Source organism: Abrus precatorius, unplaced genomic scaffold (genome assembly GCF_003935025.1).
Source record: "Abrus precatorius isolate BTA unplaced genomic scaffold, Abrus_2018 Scaffold8, whole genome shotgun sequence".
Taxonomy (NCBI): domain Eukaryota; kingdom Viridiplantae; phylum Streptophyta; class Magnoliopsida; order Fabales; family Fabaceae; genus Abrus; species Abrus precatorius.
Genome location: NW_020874428.1, coordinates 27,625,763 through 27,648,462, shown reverse-complemented (window position 1 = coordinate 27,648,462; position 22,700 = coordinate 27,625,763). Strand labels below are relative to the sequence as shown.

Sequence of the window (22,700 nt, the reverse complement as noted above, 5' to 3'; positions counted from 1 at the left end):
ACACACAGAAAGACAAGCAAAAGCGTATTTTTAAAATAACAAATGTCTAACTTTCAAGTATTTTGAATGAAAAACAAGAAGATTTCTAAGAATTGATGAGTCAAACAAATCCTAAAACTGTAACATAAAATAAGCCATCACACACGTTAGCTGATAAAAATCATTTGTTTTCAATTCGTTAAAATTTTAGTAAAATGAGAAAGAATCCATTGCTAGGACCAAAAGTTAAATAGTTGCAGTGAAGATTTCAGTTATGCAAACAGGTACAGCTACAACATCTAAATCGTATGACTTACTATGAAAATATTTAAGATCATGAAGATTATATAAAAAAACAGGTTATCATGATGATAATTAGAGACCCTTGAGTAGCTAACTATCCATGATTAGATGACTAACACTACCAAACTGCTGACAAAAACTAAGATACTACCAACATAACCAACCAACCGTTGTTGTCTAACTTCGAAGTTAACACCAAAGTTTTTCACAGTAGCATATAATGAACCACCGTCATGTCTACATCAAATACCCACCTAAACAATATACTGTCTCATATTACTAAAATTCATTTTCTGACATTATTTTATCAATTTTTCTAATATTTATTTAAAAGTACACACTAAAAACCTATGCGTACTAATTTTTTATTCAAAATAACAAGATATCACAAGATTCAATAGATTAATAACATCAGATACTATAAATTTTATCAAAAACTTGTTATTTCTTTATTTCTTAACTTGTGTCCTTAAACACATTAGAAAAACCGTTGTTTTACTGGTGCATTGCTTTATTAATGACGCTTACAAGTTGTACAAATCTTTCAAACGATATAGCTGTGTAAAAAATGGGAATGGGTAAAACTCAACTACACTAACAAAATGTTTAAAAGCAAGTATAATGAAGTACTAAATAATCCATATAATTTGGAAAATAGGAAAATGGGGAAAAATAAATCCATTTGTCACACATGAAGTTTGAATTTGTAGCATTAAGATATTCCCCTTTAGAAAAAAGAATCAGAACATATCGGTAACTTATTCATGGGACCCTAGACGGGTATCCCTTCAATGTTTCACACTAGTAATAAACAAAAACCTCAGATACAATCTGCTAAAAGCAAACCAAAATGATTGATGAAGAAACAAACAATTCCTGAGAATAACCCACAACTTTGCAAGACATTACAGGCAAAAATCTAACCCCCCAAAAAAAGGAAAAAAGAAATGCTGTCCATCTTTTTATATTGCTGCCTCACAAGTGATGCATGATACACTTCCGCTATATCCCGCAATCAGATTTTACATCTCACTCAAATCCCAAAACCTAAACAGTAACCCAAAAAACTCAAGCCTTAACATTCCATTGTAACTTCTATCTCTATATCTGAATCCTCAAAACAGGCACTCCAGTTAGCTCTAGATAACCAAACATCTTACGACTTAAACCGAAATACAGTAACAACAGTGGTGTGCAAAATTCACAATTCACCTGCTTCACTGGATTATCTTCACCTACAAGTTCGTGTCATCAAAATGATCTTCCTATGTAGCAATTCCTGAAGCAAAGATATTTATCAGTCAGTGTAGGCATACAAGGAACTAAAATTCAAAAATTGAAAGGACATATCATAAGTAAATGCATAAAGCATAATATCCACCCAAGTTATACGTTGATACAAAATATGGAGCACTATAATGGAATGTGCACCAGCAAGAATAACACAATCATAAAGAAAAATAATAATAATGTACACCAGATTCTGCTCTGTTAAAAGAACTTGAGTAATTTGCAGCCCTCTTGACTAAAAATAAACATCAGGAGGGTAAAACTTCTTATAATACCCTCTCTAGGTGGATTGGTAAAGTAGACCAACGGGAGAATAGCAGACAACAAAGCATTCAACTCTCATAGTAAGATTTTACATTCATGATTGCATACTCTAGTTTCCAAGTCAGATATTAAACACATTCAGCAAAAAATTTAAAAAACCGATCACAACTCTGAAGGAAAAGAAGTTAAAGAACATTAAGGAACTAGTTCTAGTCTGAGGTTTACATCTGTGAAAAATGAAGGCAATGCTGTTGAAAAGAGCCTAGAATGTGTGTGTGTGAGTAATGGAAAATGAAAATTTACAACACTTAAATGGAATTATAGTAAACATGTCTACAAACTAACCGCTCTTTTCTTATATTTTTTTCCCCATATGGTAATTCACACAAATACAACCAGCAACCATGTGGATTTCGAATCCACAAGTCCATTCACAACCCTTCTAACTTTTATATTAAGAGAAAAGATGCAATTAGACCCAATTCCTTATAATCATCGCCATTGCCCATTACAACCCTCGCTTGAATTAAGTTATACAGCTTAGCCACAACTTCTATTCATGAATAAAGTAATACTTTAGTTTGAGAATTTAAATATATTATAATACTTATGCATGTGCACAGCACAAATGTATGTTTAAGGTTATTCAAACTCTATTTGTACCAGTGAATATCTCGATCACTAATAGCAATTTCATAATTTGTGAAAGCACATACCCCTCCTTAATCTTATTTCTAAATTAAGACTGCCCACCTTGTTTACTTTTCCCATCCCTCGAATCCTGGACTTTTTTTTATTCTACAATCAGGTACGGTAGAAATTCCATCTATAATCTAACCCTACTGACACAAGCCATGCTAAAAGACAGGTTGGAATAATGAAAACCATATACATGATTTCTATTTCTATGAAGGCTGTTTTTATTTGTATCAGTACTCAGTAATAGCCATCTTTCAATTTGATGTTTTCTCGCCAATACCCATCTGACCTCTCAATTTTCAAATCCTACAAGCATATTTCATGCAAGATTAGAAACAAAAAACATTTAAATGTGAGGAGCACCACTCTCAGTTATGTAGTTACAATTCTGACATCTGAATGATATATCTTACTTATACAACAAAATACGGCACACAGATAATTTAATTAAAGGAATGGACTTGGGAATACATCAAATGGAGCAAAAGTATAAGGAACTCAGACAAAGATAATAGATATTAATTAGTCAATGTTACCACCCTTCAACAATAACTGCAGAGCAATAGAATAAAGGACAAGATTGGATGTCATTGTAACTGCTCTGAGAAACAAGCTGCTTAAAATTATGCATGCACAACTTCACCAAACTATATAAATATAAGTAAATGAGAAGACAACATTAGCTAGAGATCAATTAAACATGGTTCTGAAATTAGTCAAAATGCCAAGCAACTAGAAAAGGCATTCATCTAGATCATTGCACAAAAGTCCAAACAAATATTGTAAGGGGGAAACTGAGGAGACAGACTGAAAAATTGGGATAAATGAGTATGGTGGCCCTTACCTCTATTTGGCTGCCTCTTATTAACAGTATAACCACCAACATAACCTGGAGAACTCTTGGCAGAAACATCTGAAGCTGCACCACCAAGTCCATAACCAAAGGGACCAGATACATCCCTCTCAGAATTTGAAGATCGCCAAGTGGGGTCCCCATAAACTGAACTATTATTGTAAAAATCAGCAAAAGCCCCATCAACACCACCATTTGATGCAGAGTATGAAGATGTTGGTGCAAAAGTGGTACCAGTGCTTCTTCCATACCCTCCAGTCCCCAAACCATAACTGTTGTCACCACTTCCATATCCAAGGTTGCCACTACTTTGAGAGATATTGTTCCCTCCACCATGCCCAGAAATTGCTGAAGAACCCCAGTTGACTCCAGTATTGCCAAATGTGTTTCCTCCAACACTCCCACTCCCTGATCCAATGAATGCATTGGAATTTGTAGAATTCGTTCCATAGTTAAGGCCGCCATTACCCCACAAATTTCGAGTCACAGAACTGAAGAAAGAATTGTTTCCTCCATTGCCACTGTCATATCCAACAGGACTGCCAAACCTATTGGAGCTGCCAATAAAATAAGGATTCACTCCCCGACCACAACTAAGATTGTTATTGAAATTTGCATTCCCTCCAAATGCAGCATTCAAACTAGGCTCAAAATTCATACTCATCCCATAACCAGATCCAAATGGAGCAAATCCACTTCGCCCACCAGCAACTGGACTGAATCTACCATCTGCTCGAAGTCCGTAGCCTCCAACAGTACTAGGAGTATACCCCTGAGTGAAGCCATTTAAGAAACTATTGACTCTAGTAAGACCATAGTTATATCCACCAAGTGGGGTACGGCTTGGTCCGGGCGATAACTCCTTAGGAACTGCCCGCTTGACCTCAACCATTTTACCATTCAATTCATGAAATGTTTTAAGTAAGACCTTGTCAACTGCCTCCTCAGAATCGTAAGTGATAAATCCAAATCCTCTTGGCCTCTGAGTGTTGTGATCATACATAACTACAACATCTGTTATAATCCCAAACTGCTCAAAGTACTTCTTGAAATCATTCTCTGTCACTGTTGAAGCTAAACCTCCAACAAATATCTTTCTAGTGCGACCTGGGCCAGGAGAACCATGGATGCTGCCACTGCTTCTATTCAGTATGTTCTGATCATCCCTAGGAACAGCTTTCTTTGCCTCGACCTAGTCATAGATGAAACAGTATTGAGTGTTGACTGAAAATCAAGGGAAAAAAAGGATTTAAAGATCTATCAATCCTTAAAACAGATGCCTAGAAAAGAAAATAATAATGGTAAATGTGGAAAATTTTAGTTACTCCATGTACATTTTAAAAGCTAAGACAAGATTGGGATTGATAACATAACAAATTTTGCAAATCGAAGTACATTTCAATGTTAAACTGCTATCTCGGAATCAAGTATTCCAATGTTGTGCAATTCAAAAGGAGAACCTTAATTTAAAATTGCAAGTCTTAGACTTAAAAGGAGGGACATAGAAGAATTACCATCCTTCCATCAATGTTGTGTTTCTCTTTTATGACTATTTCTGCAACAGCTGGGTCTGAGAAAACAACAAAACCAAATCCACGAGCTCTACCAGTTGTCCGATCCTTCATTATCACTGCTTCCACAACCTCCCCATACGTAGTGAAATACTCCCTGAGTCGCTCTTCATTTGTGTCCCATGATATTCCACCGATAAATAACTTGCCATTATCTGATTGCATTTTATCTACAAGCAAAAGACACACTCCATCCATTAAGCACAAAAACTTACAAATGCAAGTGGCATCAGCATCATTAGAAATGGACAAAGCCAAGTTTCTCAAGCCACCTAACCATAGGGTAAAAGAAAAGGGATTTTCCTGACGGATCCAATCCAATCCTTTAAATATAACTATAAGCTATAGCATAATTTTTTCCTTCTAACTTTTTTTTATAAAAAAACATAAAACAAGATAAAAACAAATATCCCAGTCTGGGATAAAATGCGATTAAATCTGGGTAGGATAAAATCAAAACTTGATAGCATTATCATTTATCAAATTGTTCAAATACAAATAGTCCCAAGTGTGAGAGGAAAACATTACAAGCAATACCTTAAATTATGACAAACTCAGAGACTGTATTAACGATGCAAAAATAGATATTGTCGGATTCAGTTAGGAAACATCGGATCCTTCATCAACATCAAGCAGTGAATCAAGGAAGAAGTAAGCACTCCTGGAAAAAAAAAACAAAACAAAAGTTTTCAACAATCGAAGATCCAAAGGCAGACCCAATTGAACAAAGATCAAAACTTCAATCGAGATTCCGTCGAAACCCACCGATTGAAGACGACCCAGATGGCAAATCTTAAGATCTGAGGGGAGGCACAATGAGATTAAGAACAGAGGGCAGGTTCATTATCTGGCTATGCCTCCCCACCCTTTTTTTTCTTTTTTTTTTCAATTGTTAATTATATTACCAAATGCAAATTCAGTTACCAAACCGATTGCAAAATTTTATATACAAAACAAAACTTTGAAGAGAGAAAGAGAGAAACACATCGAAAGTTTATAAGGAGAAAGCGGAGAGAGAAGCTGCGAGATGTGGTATGAGCATTATATAGGGCCCTCTGCAAATGGAAGACGATGCAATTTTTTTTCTTTCTTTTTCTTTCCCTATTATTAATTATTTTTCCACTTTTCTTTCAAATTAGTGAAGAATAAATATAGAAATCTAAGAATTTTTTCCTGCTACTTTTAAAATAAAATTATATTTTTATTTCCGATAAAATATGTCCAAATAATTTACGAGAACATTGTTTTTTTGTCGGATCTTTTTTTAAAGTTATTTAATTACATTTCATCTGAGAAGTTTGATTTTAAAAAGTAAATCACTGTAACTATTGATCGTAAAAGTTAACGGCGATTATGTAAATTATTATATAATTTATCATACAAATACATGTACTTATGAATCACAATCTTAAAAATTAACTTTTTTAATTAATAATTTTCATTTCTCATTTTACTTTCTAAGTAAATTCCTAATTTTACTAGATTCAAATAGTAGTTTTTTTAGAAAGGTTTTAATGATGATACAAAATATTAACTTTAAATTATTTAATAAAATATTATTAATAATAAATATATATAATTATAATGATTATGTATTATTAAATTATTATTATTATTAAATATCAAACATTTAAAATAATTTTAAAAGATCCTCATTACAAATTAAGATAAAACAGAATTCGTTAAAAAACTAAAGAAAATTATTCAAGTCATAAAAATTTTACCATAGCATGACAATATAAATTAATTTTTTATTAAATGATATAAAATTAATAAATACAAATGTGTATAAACATTACGATAAAAAGTACATACTAATATAGGTAGGTGTGTATATATAATATGTACAGGCGATTATCAAGTTACTCTAACAGTAATTAAAAAAAATATATTTTGTTTAATAAATTTTTAATATTATATTTTGTCATTCAAATTGTTAAATAATAAAATATATTTGTGAATATTAAATTTTAAATAATTAAAAATTTCTATATATAATTTTTATGATTAATATTTATTTAATTTTTGAAAATATATAAAATTTAAAAAATTTATGTCATGAATATTTAATTTTTTTATTTGTATAAATTTCTATAAATTTAATTTAACAGTTAAATTGATCAAATATATTATTTATAAAAAAAATAACTATTATCAAGAATTACCTCTAAAGAAACTTGATTGTAAATATATATTAAAATAAATAAATATTCATTATAAAAATACATATTTACAAATATTTAATTTATAAAATCAGCGCATAATTATTAAATTTTAAGATGTTATTTTTATTATATTTTACAAAATAGAAAATATATTCATTTTAATTCATTCTATCGATAAAAAAAATATATTAAATTTTTAAAATACATATAATAATTTTAAATTATTGAAAAATTAAAATACACTAACTGAAACTTACACGCAGTGGAGTTATTTTATCAAAATGATAAATTTAGAACGATTTATGATATTTAAAATAACATGTTAATATTTAACGGATAATTGAGTTCAAATTTAACGGATAATCTAAAAATCATTTGTACGAAAACGAGGTTTTATTTGCTAATGGGTTAAAGTTTGGGTGAGTATTTACCTATAAACCCTTATAGAAATTAGAATAAGTATAAATACTCTACTATCGTTACGTTTCTACTTGCTTATATAATTGATATATTAAAATAAAAATAAAAGTAAATAGTACTATTAAAAATTAGTTGTTTTACATACATTATTCATTGTTAGTTAGGGTTATAAATAATTATTTTATTGCTTTACATTTTAATTAAGTTAATTGCTTTATTTATAATATTTTTAAAATTAAATTTAACTGTTTAATTAATATTTGTGAGTGAAAGGATAAAATGAGACTTTTAAAACGTATTGGGGTTGGTGAATTATTTTTTGGAGTAACAAAAACAGATAAAATAAAAATAAAATGAATACAACAAAATAATAATTTTAATAAAAGATACAAAGAAATGAAACGTGTGCGATCAATTTATCATTCTTCAGTTATAATTTATAACGCATGACATATATTCATCTTTTAAATAACAAACTTAAAAAATTTTCATTTTTATTTAATTTTTGCTTACAAATACTTCAAGAGACTTTCTTGTACTTAAGTCAAAAGTTGAGTCTACCATGATTTTTGTCTTCTCAAGATACTCCATAAACCCTCCTTATATCTCAACCTAAAATAAAGCAATCAGTATTTTTAATTTTCATTTTTTTTCTTTATCTGAAAATAAAGGAAAAGAAGACAATTTTTTAATTAATGTTCTTTAATTTTATAATTTTAAAAATTTAAATAAAAATAATAATAAATTAATATAAATTTAGTGTATTATAATTTTTATTTATTTTTAGAAATATTATGTATCTCTTTGAATTTAAGAACTAAATAAAACTTAACTCCATATATACCCTTAAACACCCTACAAACCAATGGTTGAAATTATTTAAAAAATAACTATACGTATATAATAAAATATGAAGTTGTTAATATTTTAACATATATTTTAAATTTAAAATTTTCATTATCAGTAAAATAAATGTCTAAGTATTTTTAAAATTTATATTTTTAGTATTCCACATATATTTATTAACTCACACAACATTCAATATACTTATTAGTTTTTTAAAATTAACATGCAAAATCTTTACTTGTTCAAAGATATATCAATAGGTATCAATTTATGAAATAAGTTATTTATGTTGTTCGGTCGTTTATTTAATGACAAATCAAATTATCAAACGCATAAATGTGTGTATCAATCATATGAAAAGAAAAAAACTTCCTTAATATAAAGATGTCTTCAAATTGAAAAATTATAGATGGATCAATTTTCAAAATGAAATAAGTTAAGATGAAAACATTGAAATTAAATTAATGTAAACACACCATTACTCACTTGAAAATGTTGACATGAGAAGAGTCTTATCCGAATTACATGGACACCAAGCTCAACATGTTGGAAAAGACTAGAAAAATGAGGTGATGGAATAAATAGTGTAGTTTGAGATGTTGAGAATAATATAAAAAGACCCAAAAGTGTATAATTATTTTGTTGGCAGTGTAATTAAAATGAAAGAAGGTAGATGAGAAGGATGATAGTGTAAAGATGGAAGAGAAATAGTAGATATTGATATGGCGGTGGTAAACATGATTATTGAATAGACAAATGGGTGGGAGGAACATCATCCCTTGTCACATGTTCAAACCATTTCTCAGCTTCCACCTTATCCTTTTTCATCTTTCAATACCCATTAACCTTTTTTTCTTTTTTTAACCACCAAGTCAAACGTAAATGAACACATTTATAAGTTTTTTTTTCTCTAGAATACAGAAAATTAACCCATATAAAGTTTCTCTTTTCTATAGCACAAAAAAACAAAAAATGAAAATGATTCTTTCATAAAGAAAACTAAAGGGTGTTTTTTTTCTCCCATTGTAAATATCAGTGTGATTTATAATATGTTATGCCCTCCTTTTGTCTTTTGCTATCTTGTGAAGAAATGTGGCGATGATAAAATCCAGCAAGGAAACAAGATGTGCATTAAATTTTCTTGCTGGGCATGGCCAAAACTTTTGTCAATCAGAATAAAACGTGACAATGATACATAAAAAAAAGACCCGTATGAACGTTCCATTGCAATTGTGTTGTTGACTTTCTTATAGTATGAAAAGATGATATTTTTTTTTTGTAGAGTGAAAGGTTGATATTTATTTCATATTGGCTAAAAAGTCATGTATCACAAGGAATTTTATTTCGTCCATCGATTCAAAAGATGATAGGGTGCAGTGATAAAATAAACGGTGACCGTCAATTGAGATTATCGTATATGTATGGAGGACCTAACTTCTAAATCATAAAGAATCTGTCTAGAACACAGAATATAAGAATATCTCAGAAACAAAAGAAATGGGCATTACCTTAAAGTTAGAAAGCATATAAAAGAACTCAGCATTATAAAAAAAACGTAGAATGTAACTTTTAGTTGTTTGATGCCTGCATTTTTTGTTCAATGATGAAGTTTGCAAGGTGGGAATAGTAGAAAGGAATAATTCCTTAAAAGTTGTAGCAAGTCCAACATTGATTGCCCTTACCATTGGCTCATATGTAAGAGAGTTAGCATTGAGTATTGACTATAATTAAGGGTAAGGTGGTGCAACTTAAGTGAAATATTTATAATTTTTATTGCTCAAAAAGTGATTAATAAAATGGTTGGGCCATGTATGCAACTTAGTGAAAGTACAATATGAATGAAGTTTGGTGTCTTAAAATTTTTGCTTATAATGCAGTAATGCACCGTTTTAAGTGGAAGTGATATTTATGGTTTTATTACTCTAATGTTTTCCCGTTGTCTTCTAACTACCACTGTTTGGCGTATTATGTGATTGATACCATAGTCAATAAATTTGAGACAGACTGGCCGGTTCAATGGATGAATAGAAGCATTTCAGGGGAAAGATAAGTGACTAAAAGTAAATAATAGTAATAATAAATAATGATTTTTATTAAAAATATAGTATTTAATATTATTAATTTATTAAATTATGCAATAATTTTTATTTTTAATAAAGATTTACTATTTATTGTAGTCTTTAAGAATGCTCTAAAAACACCAATAATTCAAATATGTGATTATGATTAAAACTTATCGAACAAGTTTGATTATGTAATTGTATCACCAAGACTAACTCTTGTCATTTATGTTCTCACTAGATGTCTTATACAGGAAATATATTTAGTGAGAAATGAGAGAAATTAATATTCATCATGCAACTCTGTATAAATGATGAAGATTTAGTCAGTTGGTACTCTGATGATTTCTGCTAAATGATGGCAAAATATATTCAGGGTTGCAGGGCAGGATACGAAATCACTTTGAGGCACTGTTCAATGAAGCATTCAGCTATGCAAGTTTAGCTTTGTTTATTGACTATGCTGATAAATAACTGTGACTTTTGGTTATTTGTTTCTCTCAAACGCTCATCTTACAGCTAGCCTTCCTCCTGGTGGATGATTAAACCATTCCGGAGAAGCTTTGGCTCAGTGCTTCACAATTCACATCACACTACTTGTTGATACTGTAACTAAGTTGACTACCTTTTGTGAATTATGTGGCAAATATGCTTTCGTTACTTTGAGGAAGACAAAAAGACACTGACATAACTGTTTGGTGGGTTGATGTCTTCATACATGTCTGCCGCCATCACTATGTCATTGTCCAAGATGTCATGGAAACTTCAAGGAGTGTCATGAAATCTCACATGGCCAAGATATCATGTTTATCCTTATGTATAGTATAGTGTAGTTTCTTCATGGTCCATTATTATGTCAAGTTAAACAAAGAGTGTCAGTGTTCTTTACTTCAACCTTATCCTTTGCATAATTTTGATGGACACATGTTATGAATGTTAAGAAAGTATATTAGCCTATCAAATGCTTGGTAGTTTTTTCACTGTTCAGTTCTTTTTCTTTATTTATCTGTCTCTCCCTCTTATCCTTTTTATTTATTATTTTCAACGAAATTTGATAAAAGGAAAAGGAGAATTGAGTCTCCAACTCTTCATTGTTCTTTATGTATTCATATTCATACATCTGTTAAGGTTCTTATGCTACATTGACTTGGACAATTGACTAGGAGTTCCCGGTTTTCTCTTTAGTTTCCTACTTCCAAACAAAGTTATGCGACGAAAGGCCTTCAATAGCCTGCTGGCATACCTTCTTTGTGAAGCAAAATTCACAGAACTGATGCAACTAGTTGCCTGGCCAATTGGGTTCCTCCTTTTGCTCAGTGATCGAGTTTCTAAGCCACATGGCTTTGTCTTTTGTGTTTTGATCAAATTTGGTTCCGCTTTTGTTACTATGTTGTGCAGTTGAAGGCTTCTTTTCAAGGACATGAGTTCTTGTTCAAGGTTTTGAATTCTGAAGCTTGTGGACTCATATTCTGTAGTTGAAAACTTGAAATTCTGCATCATAGTGTCTTTCTGCAGTAGGAATCTCAAGGGCCTGCTACCTAGCTCAGGTCCATCAGTGTATGGGCTCCCTCCTAGATTCTGACTTGCAGAATATGGACACCTAGAGCTTGATAGGCTTCCTGACAAGTCTCCACAATGTGCATATCTGAATGAATCTGAGCATTCTTTGAAGGCTTTGTGTGTATTGAGTTGTTGAACAAAAAGTGCTTGGACAATTAGACGTAGTGGCATTAGTTCATTTTGAACAGCCTCAATGCACGCCTCTTGTGATAACCTTTGGCAATCTAGAAACTTGCAAACCTCTCCCTTATCATCTTGGGATATTCCCGGATGTGTCTACATTAAGAAAACAAAATATGTTAAGGCTGAAGTTGTATTGGTCTTTGTTAATTGAAACTACTATTTACACATTATTTCTCTTTTTAAAGTATCGTGATTTATCATATCATTCTAGTTAATCTATTGGTTTCAATTCATTTAGACAATTTTTTCAATTATACCACATGGTAGAGCCATGAAAATTCATTATAACATTCAAGTAAACAGATGACATTATTGGCATGACGCATGTGGAATGAACTAACTAATGAAGTTTAACACAATCCAACATTTTTAACAAGCTTTGGAGGCATGCTGAATGCTTACCTTGAGAAAGACGTTGATTGCTTTGTAAAGTGGGTAATGATTTTGTCTATAAGATGGCGGCACCCTTTCAATGAGTTCCATGAATTTCTTAGGTCCCATGTCTGGATCTGAAGCTACGTTGAATAGATAGGCATCCCACAATTCCGCAACCCTGTAATTACTAGCTTCTGGGGTATGATTTACATGTGAGTGAGATGCTACATATGCTGAAATTATGCTTTCCATAGTTGTCAACTCGATGCTAATGGACATTGACTTTGCCCCACTTTCTGGAAGAAGAAAATCCTCCACTTGGGCAAAGTGCAATAGTGATGTAATCTGGTCTTGCAACTTTGCCTTACTATCACTTCTCAAACCTAACTCAAGAAATCTTGAAAGCAAGGCAAAATAAAACCCAACAGGAATCACTTTCCTAGCCTTATCACCCATTGGAAGAAGATCAATAATGCCTTGTAGAATTACTGAAGCTTTGCCATTCATGCCACCTTCCTCAATCTTCTCACAAGAGCTCTCCCAAAATTGGCGTGTCTTTTTAGAAAGTAACCATTTGTTTGCATAGAAAACAATGATTGGACTCACGTACTTTTCCTTCATTCCTTGTTTTCTTAAGGATCCAATAACCCTTTTGAAAAAACCAAACGGTAGAGCAATCAGATCCTTCATCCACAGGTCTTGACTCACAACATCCTTCATTATTTCACAGCTCCAAGCTTGAGAAGCTAACTCTTCCAATGTAACAACTGGGGTGTCTCTCCTTCTTTCTGGATCAAGAACCTCCATGCATGCCATGAAGGCAAGAGACTCAATGCAACGACTCACTATAAGCAAATCTTCAGACCAAGGAAGCAGCATCTGGCACCTTTGAAGTGCAATAAGTGTGTCATCCCAACTTTGCAATACCACTTGATTCAAATAAAGATCAAACCGTTCACAAAGATTGCCTGAACAATAGTCTTCAGTCATTTCAAGAAACTCTGCTGCACACCGCAGGGCCACAACATTAAAAGGGTCAATCAATGTGGAGGATCCATAAACAAACAAGGCAATCATCTCAAAGGTTTCTGGTCCTCCAGGGAAAGTTTCTGGCAACTCAACCTCAGATGCATCATTTAACCTCTTCTTGAAGTACCCACTCTTTGAAGCCAAAGGAAACTGCACAACGTAATAGGTAAATAAATAATTAAGGGAGTTATTAACATTCTTGAATTTCATTCTTATTCAACTTACTTTGTGCAAATTAAACATCTTGTCCTTAACTCTAACACGGACAGAAACAGGTAAACCTGTCTCTTGGCTCCTGTGACAAAAATTCAAAATTCATAAGAACTGAGAGATAAATTATTGTAGACATCTAACATGTAATATATCTTAATCTTACCATGTGATGACCTTAATCTTGAGCAAGGCTCCAATGTTAGGTGAAGAGAAAGGACTTGAAGAAATAGAATACTCTTTTGGACTCACAACCTCCATGAACAGAACTTCAAAGTGCTACTTCACAATGGATACTACTTATTCTAATTGTGAGTGTGGCTTCACAAACAAATGGAGGTTGATATTACTATTTTAGACCCCAACTTGTGAATCTGAATCCTGATTTCTTAAGGCACTTAAAGAGTAGCAGCAGGGTTGTAATGGAAGTGAGAAAAGAGGTGGAATTTGATGAGTTTGTCGCCAACAATTCTTGAAGGCTCTTCCACTAATAGTATTCACCTTGGTGTAGTCAAAGTCAACATGCACACGAGTGAAACTCCAAGTCCAAATTTTAAGGCTTCAAAAACGTTCTCGAATGTTGGGAACTTGAATCCTGGAGCTACAACTTGGCCACCTCGGCCAATAGAATAGGGTGACTTTTCATGCATCCTAACATATTAATCTTGCACTTCAAGTTTGTGTATCTAAGCCCGTAAAATCATACTCCTAAATTTATGATAATATAAGCTTTTTAAACTTGCAATAATGTATATATTCAACTTATCAAACATTGTATTTGTCAACGTTTGAGGCCTTAATTGATGGTTGATGAGGCATTTGGAAAGCGATGGGACCAAACAGTTTACACAAGTTAAATTGAATTTGGTTTAGATTTTCATAAAGAAAATTTGGGTGTATTGGGAAAAAAAATGAGGGATATGAAAAAAATAGCGCAGGAAATGATGGGATTAAAATATTGTAAAGGGTGGGAGATGAAGTGCATGTGAAGTTTTGTGGTTGCTTTTGGTGGCGTATGCTAACGCCCAAGACGGCACGGCTACTCAAAATTGGGGTGCTTTGGTTATTGGGTTTTGCTTGCTTTCAACCACACACCCTCCATCCCAATATTTACTTTCTCCCACACTTTGAAAAGTACCTCATAACTTGCAACACTCCATATTTTTTGGGTTTTATTTAAGATCATTTTGGTTGCATTTTATTTCATACATTATTTAGTAGTTATATATGTGTACATAATTAGGTTAAAAATAGAATATTAAATCATTTAGTTAAAATAAATACAAAATTTACCTTTTTTTAATAGATTTTTAGTATTATCATCGTTGTCACTAAATTAAAATTTAATTTACATTTCTAATTGTATACCTATTTCTTTGTATAACTTTAAAATAAATCATAAGTCTACATCAATTGCAATTCTATCATAATTAAAATTAAAAATTTACATTATAATTTCAACTTCATCGTTGAAGCATTAATTTAGTATGCACAAAAGTTGATATTGTTTCTATTGTAGATACTCTTGTACTCAAGAGAAGGATTTGAACTACCTTATAATAATTTATCATACAAAGCAACATTAACCTTAACTAGGATTAATTAAAGAAAGTTATAATTAGTCAAGTAATAAAACCCTATTCCTAAGAATAAAAGAAGAAGAAGAAGCCTACTCCTAATTAATATTGATTGATTGGTTTTTCTCCACTAAATTGTCGCGTTACTAGTTTTGTTAATCAAATTTCATTTGCTTGATTTAGTCTGATTTAATTTACTTTAATTTTCGATTTAATCATTTGCATAAATAATTAGAATTGATATATATTTTTTAGTGTGCATGTCAAACGTATCTTTTAACCAATAATTTAAAATTAATCTCTTTGAGATATAGATATTATCAGAGTAAAATTTACCTCTATTGATAAAAAAAAATTTATACTCACAAAAAATAATAAACCATAATAAATATAGCTAAGATACCTAACTATCTCTTACATGCTTTATTAATGAAACACGAAATTAACCAATATTTTTTTATCATTTTATTAGTAGTTAATTAGTACGTTTCCGGATTTTGCGATACATAACCTTCCATTGGAAACTCGTATATTTGCATGTGTGATTCATACGTTGTTTTTAATACCCCAGTGGCTTATATTTTATAATTAAGTCACACATCAAAAGGTTGGTTGGTTAGCTAATCCCACAGGAACTTGATGCTGCATTGTAGTTTTCTATTCTTAGAAATCAAGTAATGATTTATAAAAGCTGTTCATGCATATGCTCAAGTGGAATTCCTAATACCATCTCTCCCAAAGAGAGGAGAGAGAATCATTTGGGTGGCATTGACTCTTCATTTATCTACCAACAAATAGGGATATGATGCTTGCCAAATCTTTGTAGCAGATTTGTGCTTCCTTGTTCCTTTTTTGTCAAAACCATGGAATTCTGTTAACTAGTATTTTTATGGAATGAACTTCAACTTTAGGAAAAAAAAGAACTTGCTGGGAATAATTTTGTGGAAATTGGTAAAAATGTATTACATTCTTATCTTGTTCAGTTATTCCATTGGAAAATGAAAATTCCAGATCCAAATTCAAAATATAAAAAATTAATGTAGGAGCTCATTGTTTTTTGTTGGGCCTTAGTGTTTGCTCCTTTTCTTCTTTTTCTTAAGCTAGTTAGTGTCGTCTAGACGTTGCTTCAGTCATAGATGCCTGTTGAGATTCAAGTTAATGCCACAGCTGAAGCGAGATCCAAACCCATTTAACGGAGACGTTGGATCGGTTTAATTTGGGTACATCATACTTCTTGACCTGGTCTGCTGTTGTAAGCAAGAAGATTTTGGAAACGAAATAAAGACAAAAGAATGAAAGATGCTTCTCAATTTTCACGTAAAATATATGCCCTCCAAATTTTCCAACTATTACCAGCTCATTCAGTTAAAATATTTGGCCCCAGGATAAAAATATGAAAAAAATGTTAATTACAATTCTAAGCACTAAGATTCAGAATTTAACTTTTAAGGACTAAGGTTGACACATCGTCTCGTTTTCCCTTAAACAGTAGTATAATGAGTTCGGTAACATGCTGGTCAGTTCTCCTTGCTTTCATGTCAACTTCCATCCCACTAATTAAACAGTATAGCAATTAAGACAGCAAATAGATTGTACAGTCAGTGCTTTACAGCACATTTTGTTGCAACAGTTGTGTCACCTGCCATAAATAGGCCACGTTTGATTCGGTTGACGCTGTCAAAGTAAGTAGAATTTTAAGCATCCACGATATGCAAAAAGAACAATGGCTATATATATTTGCATGTCCACGTTTTACACCCTACCTCGTGGTATAATGCACTTTGGGTGGACACAGAAAAATGTAGGTGCGAGATAACCATCTAATTAGATACTTGTCTGTTTATGATTCAAAGCTGCAACCAATTTTGAGGGGACCATCTCAATGAACAGAAAATGCGAGAAATAAATGATGGAATCTGCTGGAGAATCTATAAGGGGATTAGCATTTTCACTTTTCGCCAAAGGGATCAATATTGTCTATAGTTCAGTCCACCGATGAAGTTATGTACATCACCTTTATGGTGAAGCTGGAATAGAAATGCATGTACTAACAATCAGTTCAGGATACATTCATATACTAGGAAGTAAAAGGTAGTTTGGACAAAAGGGGTCATCTAAGTAACAATGAACTCCTTGATTCCGTTTGAAGGAACGCAATCAATTGATGGGTGTTGATTCTTCATCATTGGTGAGTTCATAAAAGAAAGGATCCTTGAGGAGATCCGTGGCTGAAGGTCTAGCCCTTGGTTGTGCTATGCACTTCTCAATGAATGCCTTCACCTCTGTATCTGAGACTTTGCTCAAGGCCTGAGGCCTAATTCCCATTGTCACCTTTTTGTATATCTTGGCGACACTGTCACATTCACTGTAGGGTATTTCCATTGTAACCATTTCAAGCAAACACATTCCGAAAGAGTATATGTCCACCATCTCAGTGTAATCTTCCTCATACAGCTCCGGAGCCATATACTCCGGCGTCCCTAAAATTGAATGCGCCGCATGGTTCCTTCCCACTATTGCTGCCAATCCAAGATCACCAATTTTCACCTGCAAAAACCTCAAGTAGAAAAAAAAAAATTGAGTTTTGTTATTTAAACGACTCAATTGACACTGATACCATATATCATTAATTTTATCTATCGATAACCTTTTATATTTTCTATATACTAGCATTCTGAAAATACCCACATTATAAAAATACACTTCACTTTTAGGCTGCGTTTGATACACAATTTATTTAAACACTTTTTAAAGGATGTCATAAATCTAACATAGAACTGATTGAAATAAGTTAAAAATAGTTTATTTTGATAAAAGAAAATACCAAGAAACCTATCGAAATAAGCTGAAATTATCTTGCGATAATCATAAACTGTTTTACATAAGTAATAAATCTTCCAAACAGACCCTCATACATTTTCCAAAATCATCGTTAAGTTTTAAAGGATAAGCTCTGAGCTTTTAAAATAAAGCTGTGCATTGCTTAAAAAGAAAGAAGAAAAAGAAAATGCAAGAGTTGGCATGATAAGATGAGAATCGAATAATCAAAGGAACCTGGCCAATGTTGCCGTTAACAAAGATGTTACTGCAATTGAGATCCCTGTGAATAATGCAGGGGTCGTGAGTGTGAAGATACTCCAAACCCTGAAGGAGTTGTTTGGACCATTTCTTGAAAGCCTTGATGGAGACATGGGGATGCTTCTTGCGGTAATCTCTGAGGTTACCAGAAGTGCAGATCTCAGTGATGAAATTGATAGTGTGGTGATGGTCATCTTTCCAGACACTGTAACAAACAATGATGTATTTGTTTGATAGGGTTCTAAGCAACTCGACCTCAGAATGAAGGCGATTAATGAGAACCGGATCTTCACTGAAATTCCTCAACCGAACCTGATTCCAAGCCACCTCAATGCCTTCCTCTTGATCGAATCCTCTGTAAACCTTCTTCACTGCTCCACACCCTAGCAGATCGTTGTAACGCCCAAACCTCCCCGTTGGATCAACCTCAACAAACGCTTCAACTTCTCCATCACATTCACCATTGTTCGACTTCGACTTAGAGTTCTCAGCAGGCATTTTCACTCCCTCTCTCTCTCTCTCTCCCCTATACAATTAGTGATTCCTCAAAACGATATCATCGATTGAATGAACTAAGCAATAAACAAATTGAAATGGAAATGAAAATATAGTGCATTATGCATGAGTCGTGCAACAGAGTTTACCTTACGAGCGAGAATTGGGAACGGAGAATTAGGATTATGCAACGTCAATAGAGAGCGTGGAAAGTGAACAGCATAAGATGGGATTATATAACCAAGGGAAAGGAGATTGAGTTGGATGAGGTGGCAGATTCTTATGAACACAATCTTCTTTCCATTTACTTTTCCTTTCTTTATTTTTAATTTTCACTTTGATATGCATTGTGTAATGAGGATCACTGTATTTGGATTCTCAAGTTGTTTGTTTTGTTTGGTTCACGAGAAGAATGGGGAAACATTGCACTCAAAGGTAAAGCTTCAGGCAAAGCCCGTGTTCCAGTACCTACACTTATGCCGTTATCTCCATCTTCTGACATTGTCTTCAACTGCACCTTAATCATGATACTTCTAGACAATCTCCTCGCAAATAACACTCCTCTTTACTACTAGTATACTCTTCGTTGAGTTTTTCCTTTCTAGAAGAATTTAGAAACTGATTTAAATGTTATTATGTTGTTTTCATTGTAGATTCTCCCACACTCTTCGTGACACGCGGGAGGATATGGCTCTAAGATTCTTTGTTTAATGTATTCAACATCTATATTACTTTTGTGACACGCGTCCAATAGTCAAACCCAAATGCTTTAATACGAAAGTTTTAGATTCATTGAAATTCTTATTCGTTTTATAGGGCGGCATTGTATTGTAGTCTTGTGAGGTGGTCAGTTTTTTTACTTTTGCAAGGCTACGCACCCGCAAGCACATAACAATAAACAAGCAACTGAGCTTATCAGTTTAGTAACAAATAGCACAAATGAATCGACTTGATCAATGTAATTCACTCCTCTGTGAAAGCACCCTTCCCCTTGTTATGTTAATTGTTTAGTGCATGTTTGGTTTTGCGTTATTGGTCGAGCAGATCCAGTTGAAGAGCTGAAAAAGCGATCAATTATCTGTACATCACATGCAGGCTCAAGAAGTCTTGTATCCTACCTTCATCTGACAATAACTCATACCATAAAAACAAGTATTAAACGGCCATCTACACCGATTCATCAGTTTCATGCGGGATTTGGTTACACGACTAATGACTGTACACATAAAATTATAAATATAAACCAGAAAGAACCTATTTCATCAAGCAAAAAGAAACATGAAGAAACTTTGCAACAAGAACAAAAACAAACAGGAAAAGGTCAGACAGAGATAGTAGCTTCATAGATAATCCAATAAAACACCGCCAAGGAGGAATTGGACGAAGAACTTTTGTCAACAAGATTTCGAATATTGACAACCAGTATCAATGAGTAAAGCTAAAATTAAAAGGAATACCATTCTAAGCTGGGGTGAAAATTCAGAATGCAAACTTTACTTTCTCAGATTGACAGATTGCTGTTTCTCTCCAAATTTATGGTTAATGTGATTTTAACGCATTATCAAGGGGTAAACAATTACAACGTGGTCACTTTATCATTGTTTTCAAAATATAATACAAACATTGTATACCATGAGTGATCTTATATGGATGCCTCTCTTAAAAGATGGACCTTTTAGAACCAGTGTCCCACGAATCCACTTGATCAAAGATCTTGGATCACACTACTACCTCTCTAATCCACTGCTCTTTAGGTGTAAAGTAGCCAATAAGTGCATAAGGAGTAAGAAACACACAAAACTAAGGTAAACTTTGCACGAAGTGTTCAGTCTACAAATGGAACAACGAGTAGTAATATGTAGAAAAATTTGCAAATTCTACAAACTTCCTTTGAGCAGCAAAGAAGACGCCAATGCCGCGCGATGCTGTATCGACAGGTTGAGTACGACGAACGCGGCAATACCACCCTCAAACCCGGCGATGCCAAATGGCTATGAAATCTACCTCCCGCTCAGCTAACGTCACTTCTCCTAGAAGATGGAGGGAGAAGGAATCGTGGCTAGCTGAGGCAATAATACCTGGACCGTGGATGTAGCTGTAACTGCCTCCCTTCCAATACGCAAAGGCTCACACGATACCTCATCAGCTCTGGCATACCTACCCAATAAAGCCAGCATGACAAAGGAGCATTTATATCACTATCCTCTGTCGCCTAAAGTCTCTTCCTTATGATTGGCTACCATGATAATCTACATTCAATCTCCGATCACTGGTAAAATACTAAAGGTATGATGTGTTGAATTAAGCACGTGCAGGGTGTGAAGAGAACCAGCGCTGCAGTGGCATTCATTAGAAATCAGTGATGAATTTTAACCAAACACCTAAAACCAAAAGGTTAATCACGTCCTCCCTCAAGGACTTATACCAATCTGGATCACTATCCGCTTCAGTATCCCCTAATAAAGGATTCAATCCGAACATATCTCATAATCAACCCGAATCATACCTTATATATAGAAAATATTAAGTCTAGATCATCCGCATCTCATCACACAGAGACGATAATAGCTGATTCATCTGTTAAAAAGATCATAATGCCTCAACACCATTCAAACAATCCTGCTCTAATACCGGGCACAGTGCATAACCAGGATACTATTAAAAAAATAAATCCCAACAAATCAATCAGGGCTCGTTAGCCAATCTGTAGGTTCGATAATTCGTCCCAATTAGTGGAGGTTTGGCTTTTAGTTGAACTACTACAATCTCCCTAGTGCCGCGCGGGTTATAGGTTGTCGTATTGTCATTATTCAAAATCAATAGTAGTTAGAGTATCCTTTCCAATCCAATGCACTATAACTACTCTTTCTCTTCGCTAGATAAACATACAGTACATAAACCAATTCACAGCCTTATATTCTCTCGTTGTTGGTATAAAACGCTGATCCAGACCACCTATCACACTAGCATATCAAATATCTAGTAAATCAAATCCTCACACCTACAATAAAATGACCTCCGGTGTAGTATGATTATCCTATCCATTGAAATCATGTAGTGTCAACGAACGTGCGCCATAAAGCACGGATCCAAGGATTATCAATTATCCTCATGCTCATCTATAAAGAATTCTCCGCTGTTTCATCATTATAATACGGAAATTATCGCTTCCTCTCTCTTACTTATCGTATCTCTAGTGAGTTCAATTCTACTACGAATATACGGCCGTAATGCAATTATTTAATCACGTACTCGATTTCCCAGATGCATTCTAATAAGTCAAAGGCAATAGAACATAAAAAACAGAACGAAATGTATTAAGAGAGAAAGTGAGATGGGAAGTTATCTCAAAGCCAATACCTTCTGTATATATGGATTCTATACTACAATAGGCCAATGGAATCCATACAGATACCCAGAGGGTAAGGTGTCTAATTAACAATAGTGCAACTCAACACAGGACGATACCCGTCGGAAACAAAAGTGGTGGTTGTGCAGCGGCTGAGATCTAAACATTTGTACATAGTCGGTGCTTTCTGATCGGTAGGTTCAGACCACTGTGACGTTTCAATAACCACCAATTCTTACGAACTGTGTAGGAAATGTAGGTAATATGGTCGCCACTGGCGGCTCTAGATCCTCAACTAACACCATGGATGTGAGTCTCTCCGGAGTCTCTTTAGGACACAGGCGTCAGAGTCCACGGGTTTAGCAAAAACACACAGACGATAGTCGAGGGCTCG

At 33.4% G+C, this 22,700-nt stretch overlaps 3 protein-coding genes across 5 annotated transcripts; all 3 read right to left on the bottom strand.

The window, feature by feature from the left end:
- Nucleotides 1–106: 106 nt before the first annotated feature.
- LOC113847033 (probable serine/threonine-protein kinase WNK11) lies at nucleotides 107–19,143 on the bottom strand. 3 transcript variants are annotated; one of them, XR_003501753.1, is made up of 4 exons: nucleotides 19,107–19,143; nucleotides 18,439–18,988; nucleotides 16,848–17,931; nucleotides 107–117 (listed from the first exon to the last, which is right to left on the bottom strand). XR_003501753.1 is itself a non-coding variant. In XM_027475864.1 (3 exons), exons 2-3 carry the CDS (start codon nucleotides 18,958–18,960, stop codon nucleotides 17,542–17,544), a joined length of 912 nt encoding a protein of 303 aa, XP_027331665.1. In that variant the 5' UTR covers nucleotides 18,961–18,988; nucleotides 19,107–19,143; the 3' UTR covers nucleotides 16,721–17,541. The 3 variants fall into 3 exon arrangements, 2 of the variants coding, with proteins under 2 accessions (XP_027331665.1, XP_027331666.1); XM_027475864.1 differs by lacking the exon at nucleotides 107–117 and having other exon boundaries at nucleotides 16,721–17,931; XM_027475865.1 differs by lacking the exons at nucleotides 107–117; nucleotides 19,107–19,143 and having other exon boundaries at nucleotides 16,721–17,931; nucleotides 18,439–19,079.
- Nucleotides 933–5,974, bottom strand: LOC113847032 (heterogeneous nuclear ribonucleoprotein 1). The gene is made up of 5 exons (XM_027475863.1): nucleotides 5,725–5,974; nucleotides 5,497–5,620; nucleotides 4,903–5,129; nucleotides 3,380–4,580; nucleotides 933–1,561 (listed from the first exon to the last, which is right to left on the bottom strand). Exons 3-5 carry the CDS (start codon nucleotides 5,122–5,124, stop codon nucleotides 1,548–1,550), a joined length of 1,437 nt encoding a protein of 478 aa, XP_027331664.1. The 5' UTR covers nucleotides 5,125–5,129; nucleotides 5,497–5,620; nucleotides 5,725–5,974; the 3' UTR covers nucleotides 933–1,547.
- LOC113847031 (BTB/POZ domain-containing protein At5g48130) lies at nucleotides 11,496–14,265 on the bottom strand. The gene is made up of 4 exons (XM_027475861.1): nucleotides 13,974–14,265; nucleotides 13,823–13,892; nucleotides 12,596–13,747; nucleotides 11,496–12,286 (listed from the first exon to the last, which is right to left on the bottom strand). Exons 1-4 carry the CDS (start codon nucleotides 14,066–14,068, stop codon nucleotides 11,588–11,590), a joined length of 2,016 nt encoding a protein of 671 aa, XP_027331662.1. The 5' UTR covers nucleotides 14,069–14,265; the 3' UTR covers nucleotides 11,496–11,587.
- Nucleotides 19,144–22,700: the final 3,557 nt, after the last annotated feature.

Coding starts and splice junctions, on each gene's coding strand:
- LOC113847032 (XM_027475863.1), bottom strand. CDS start 5,124: ATGCAATCAGATAATGGCAAGTTATTTATCGGTGGAATATCATGGGAC. Junction 4,581..4,902: donor ACAACATTGATGGAAGGATG/GTAATTCTTCTA, acceptor ATCTATGACTAG/GTCGAGGCAAAGAAAGCTGT.
- LOC113847031 (XM_027475861.1), bottom strand. CDS start 14,068: ATGGAGGTTGTGAGTCCAAAAGAGTATTCTATTTCTTCAAGTCCTTTC. Junction 13,748..13,822: donor AGATGTTTAATTTGCACAAA/GTAAGTTGAATA, acceptor TACGTTGTGCAG/TTTCCTTTGGCTTCAAAGAG. Junction 12,287..12,595: donor CAATCAACGTCTTTCTCAAG/GTAAGCATTCAG, acceptor TTCTTAATGTAG/ACACATCCGGGAATATCCCA.
- LOC113847033 (XM_027475864.1), bottom strand. CDS start 18,960: ATGCCTGCTGAGAACTCTAAGTCGAAGTCGAACAATGGTGAATGTGAT. Junction 17,932..18,438: donor TTAACGGCAACATTGGCCAG/GTTCCTTTGATT, acceptor AGGTTTTTGCAG/GTGAAAATTGGTGATCTTGG.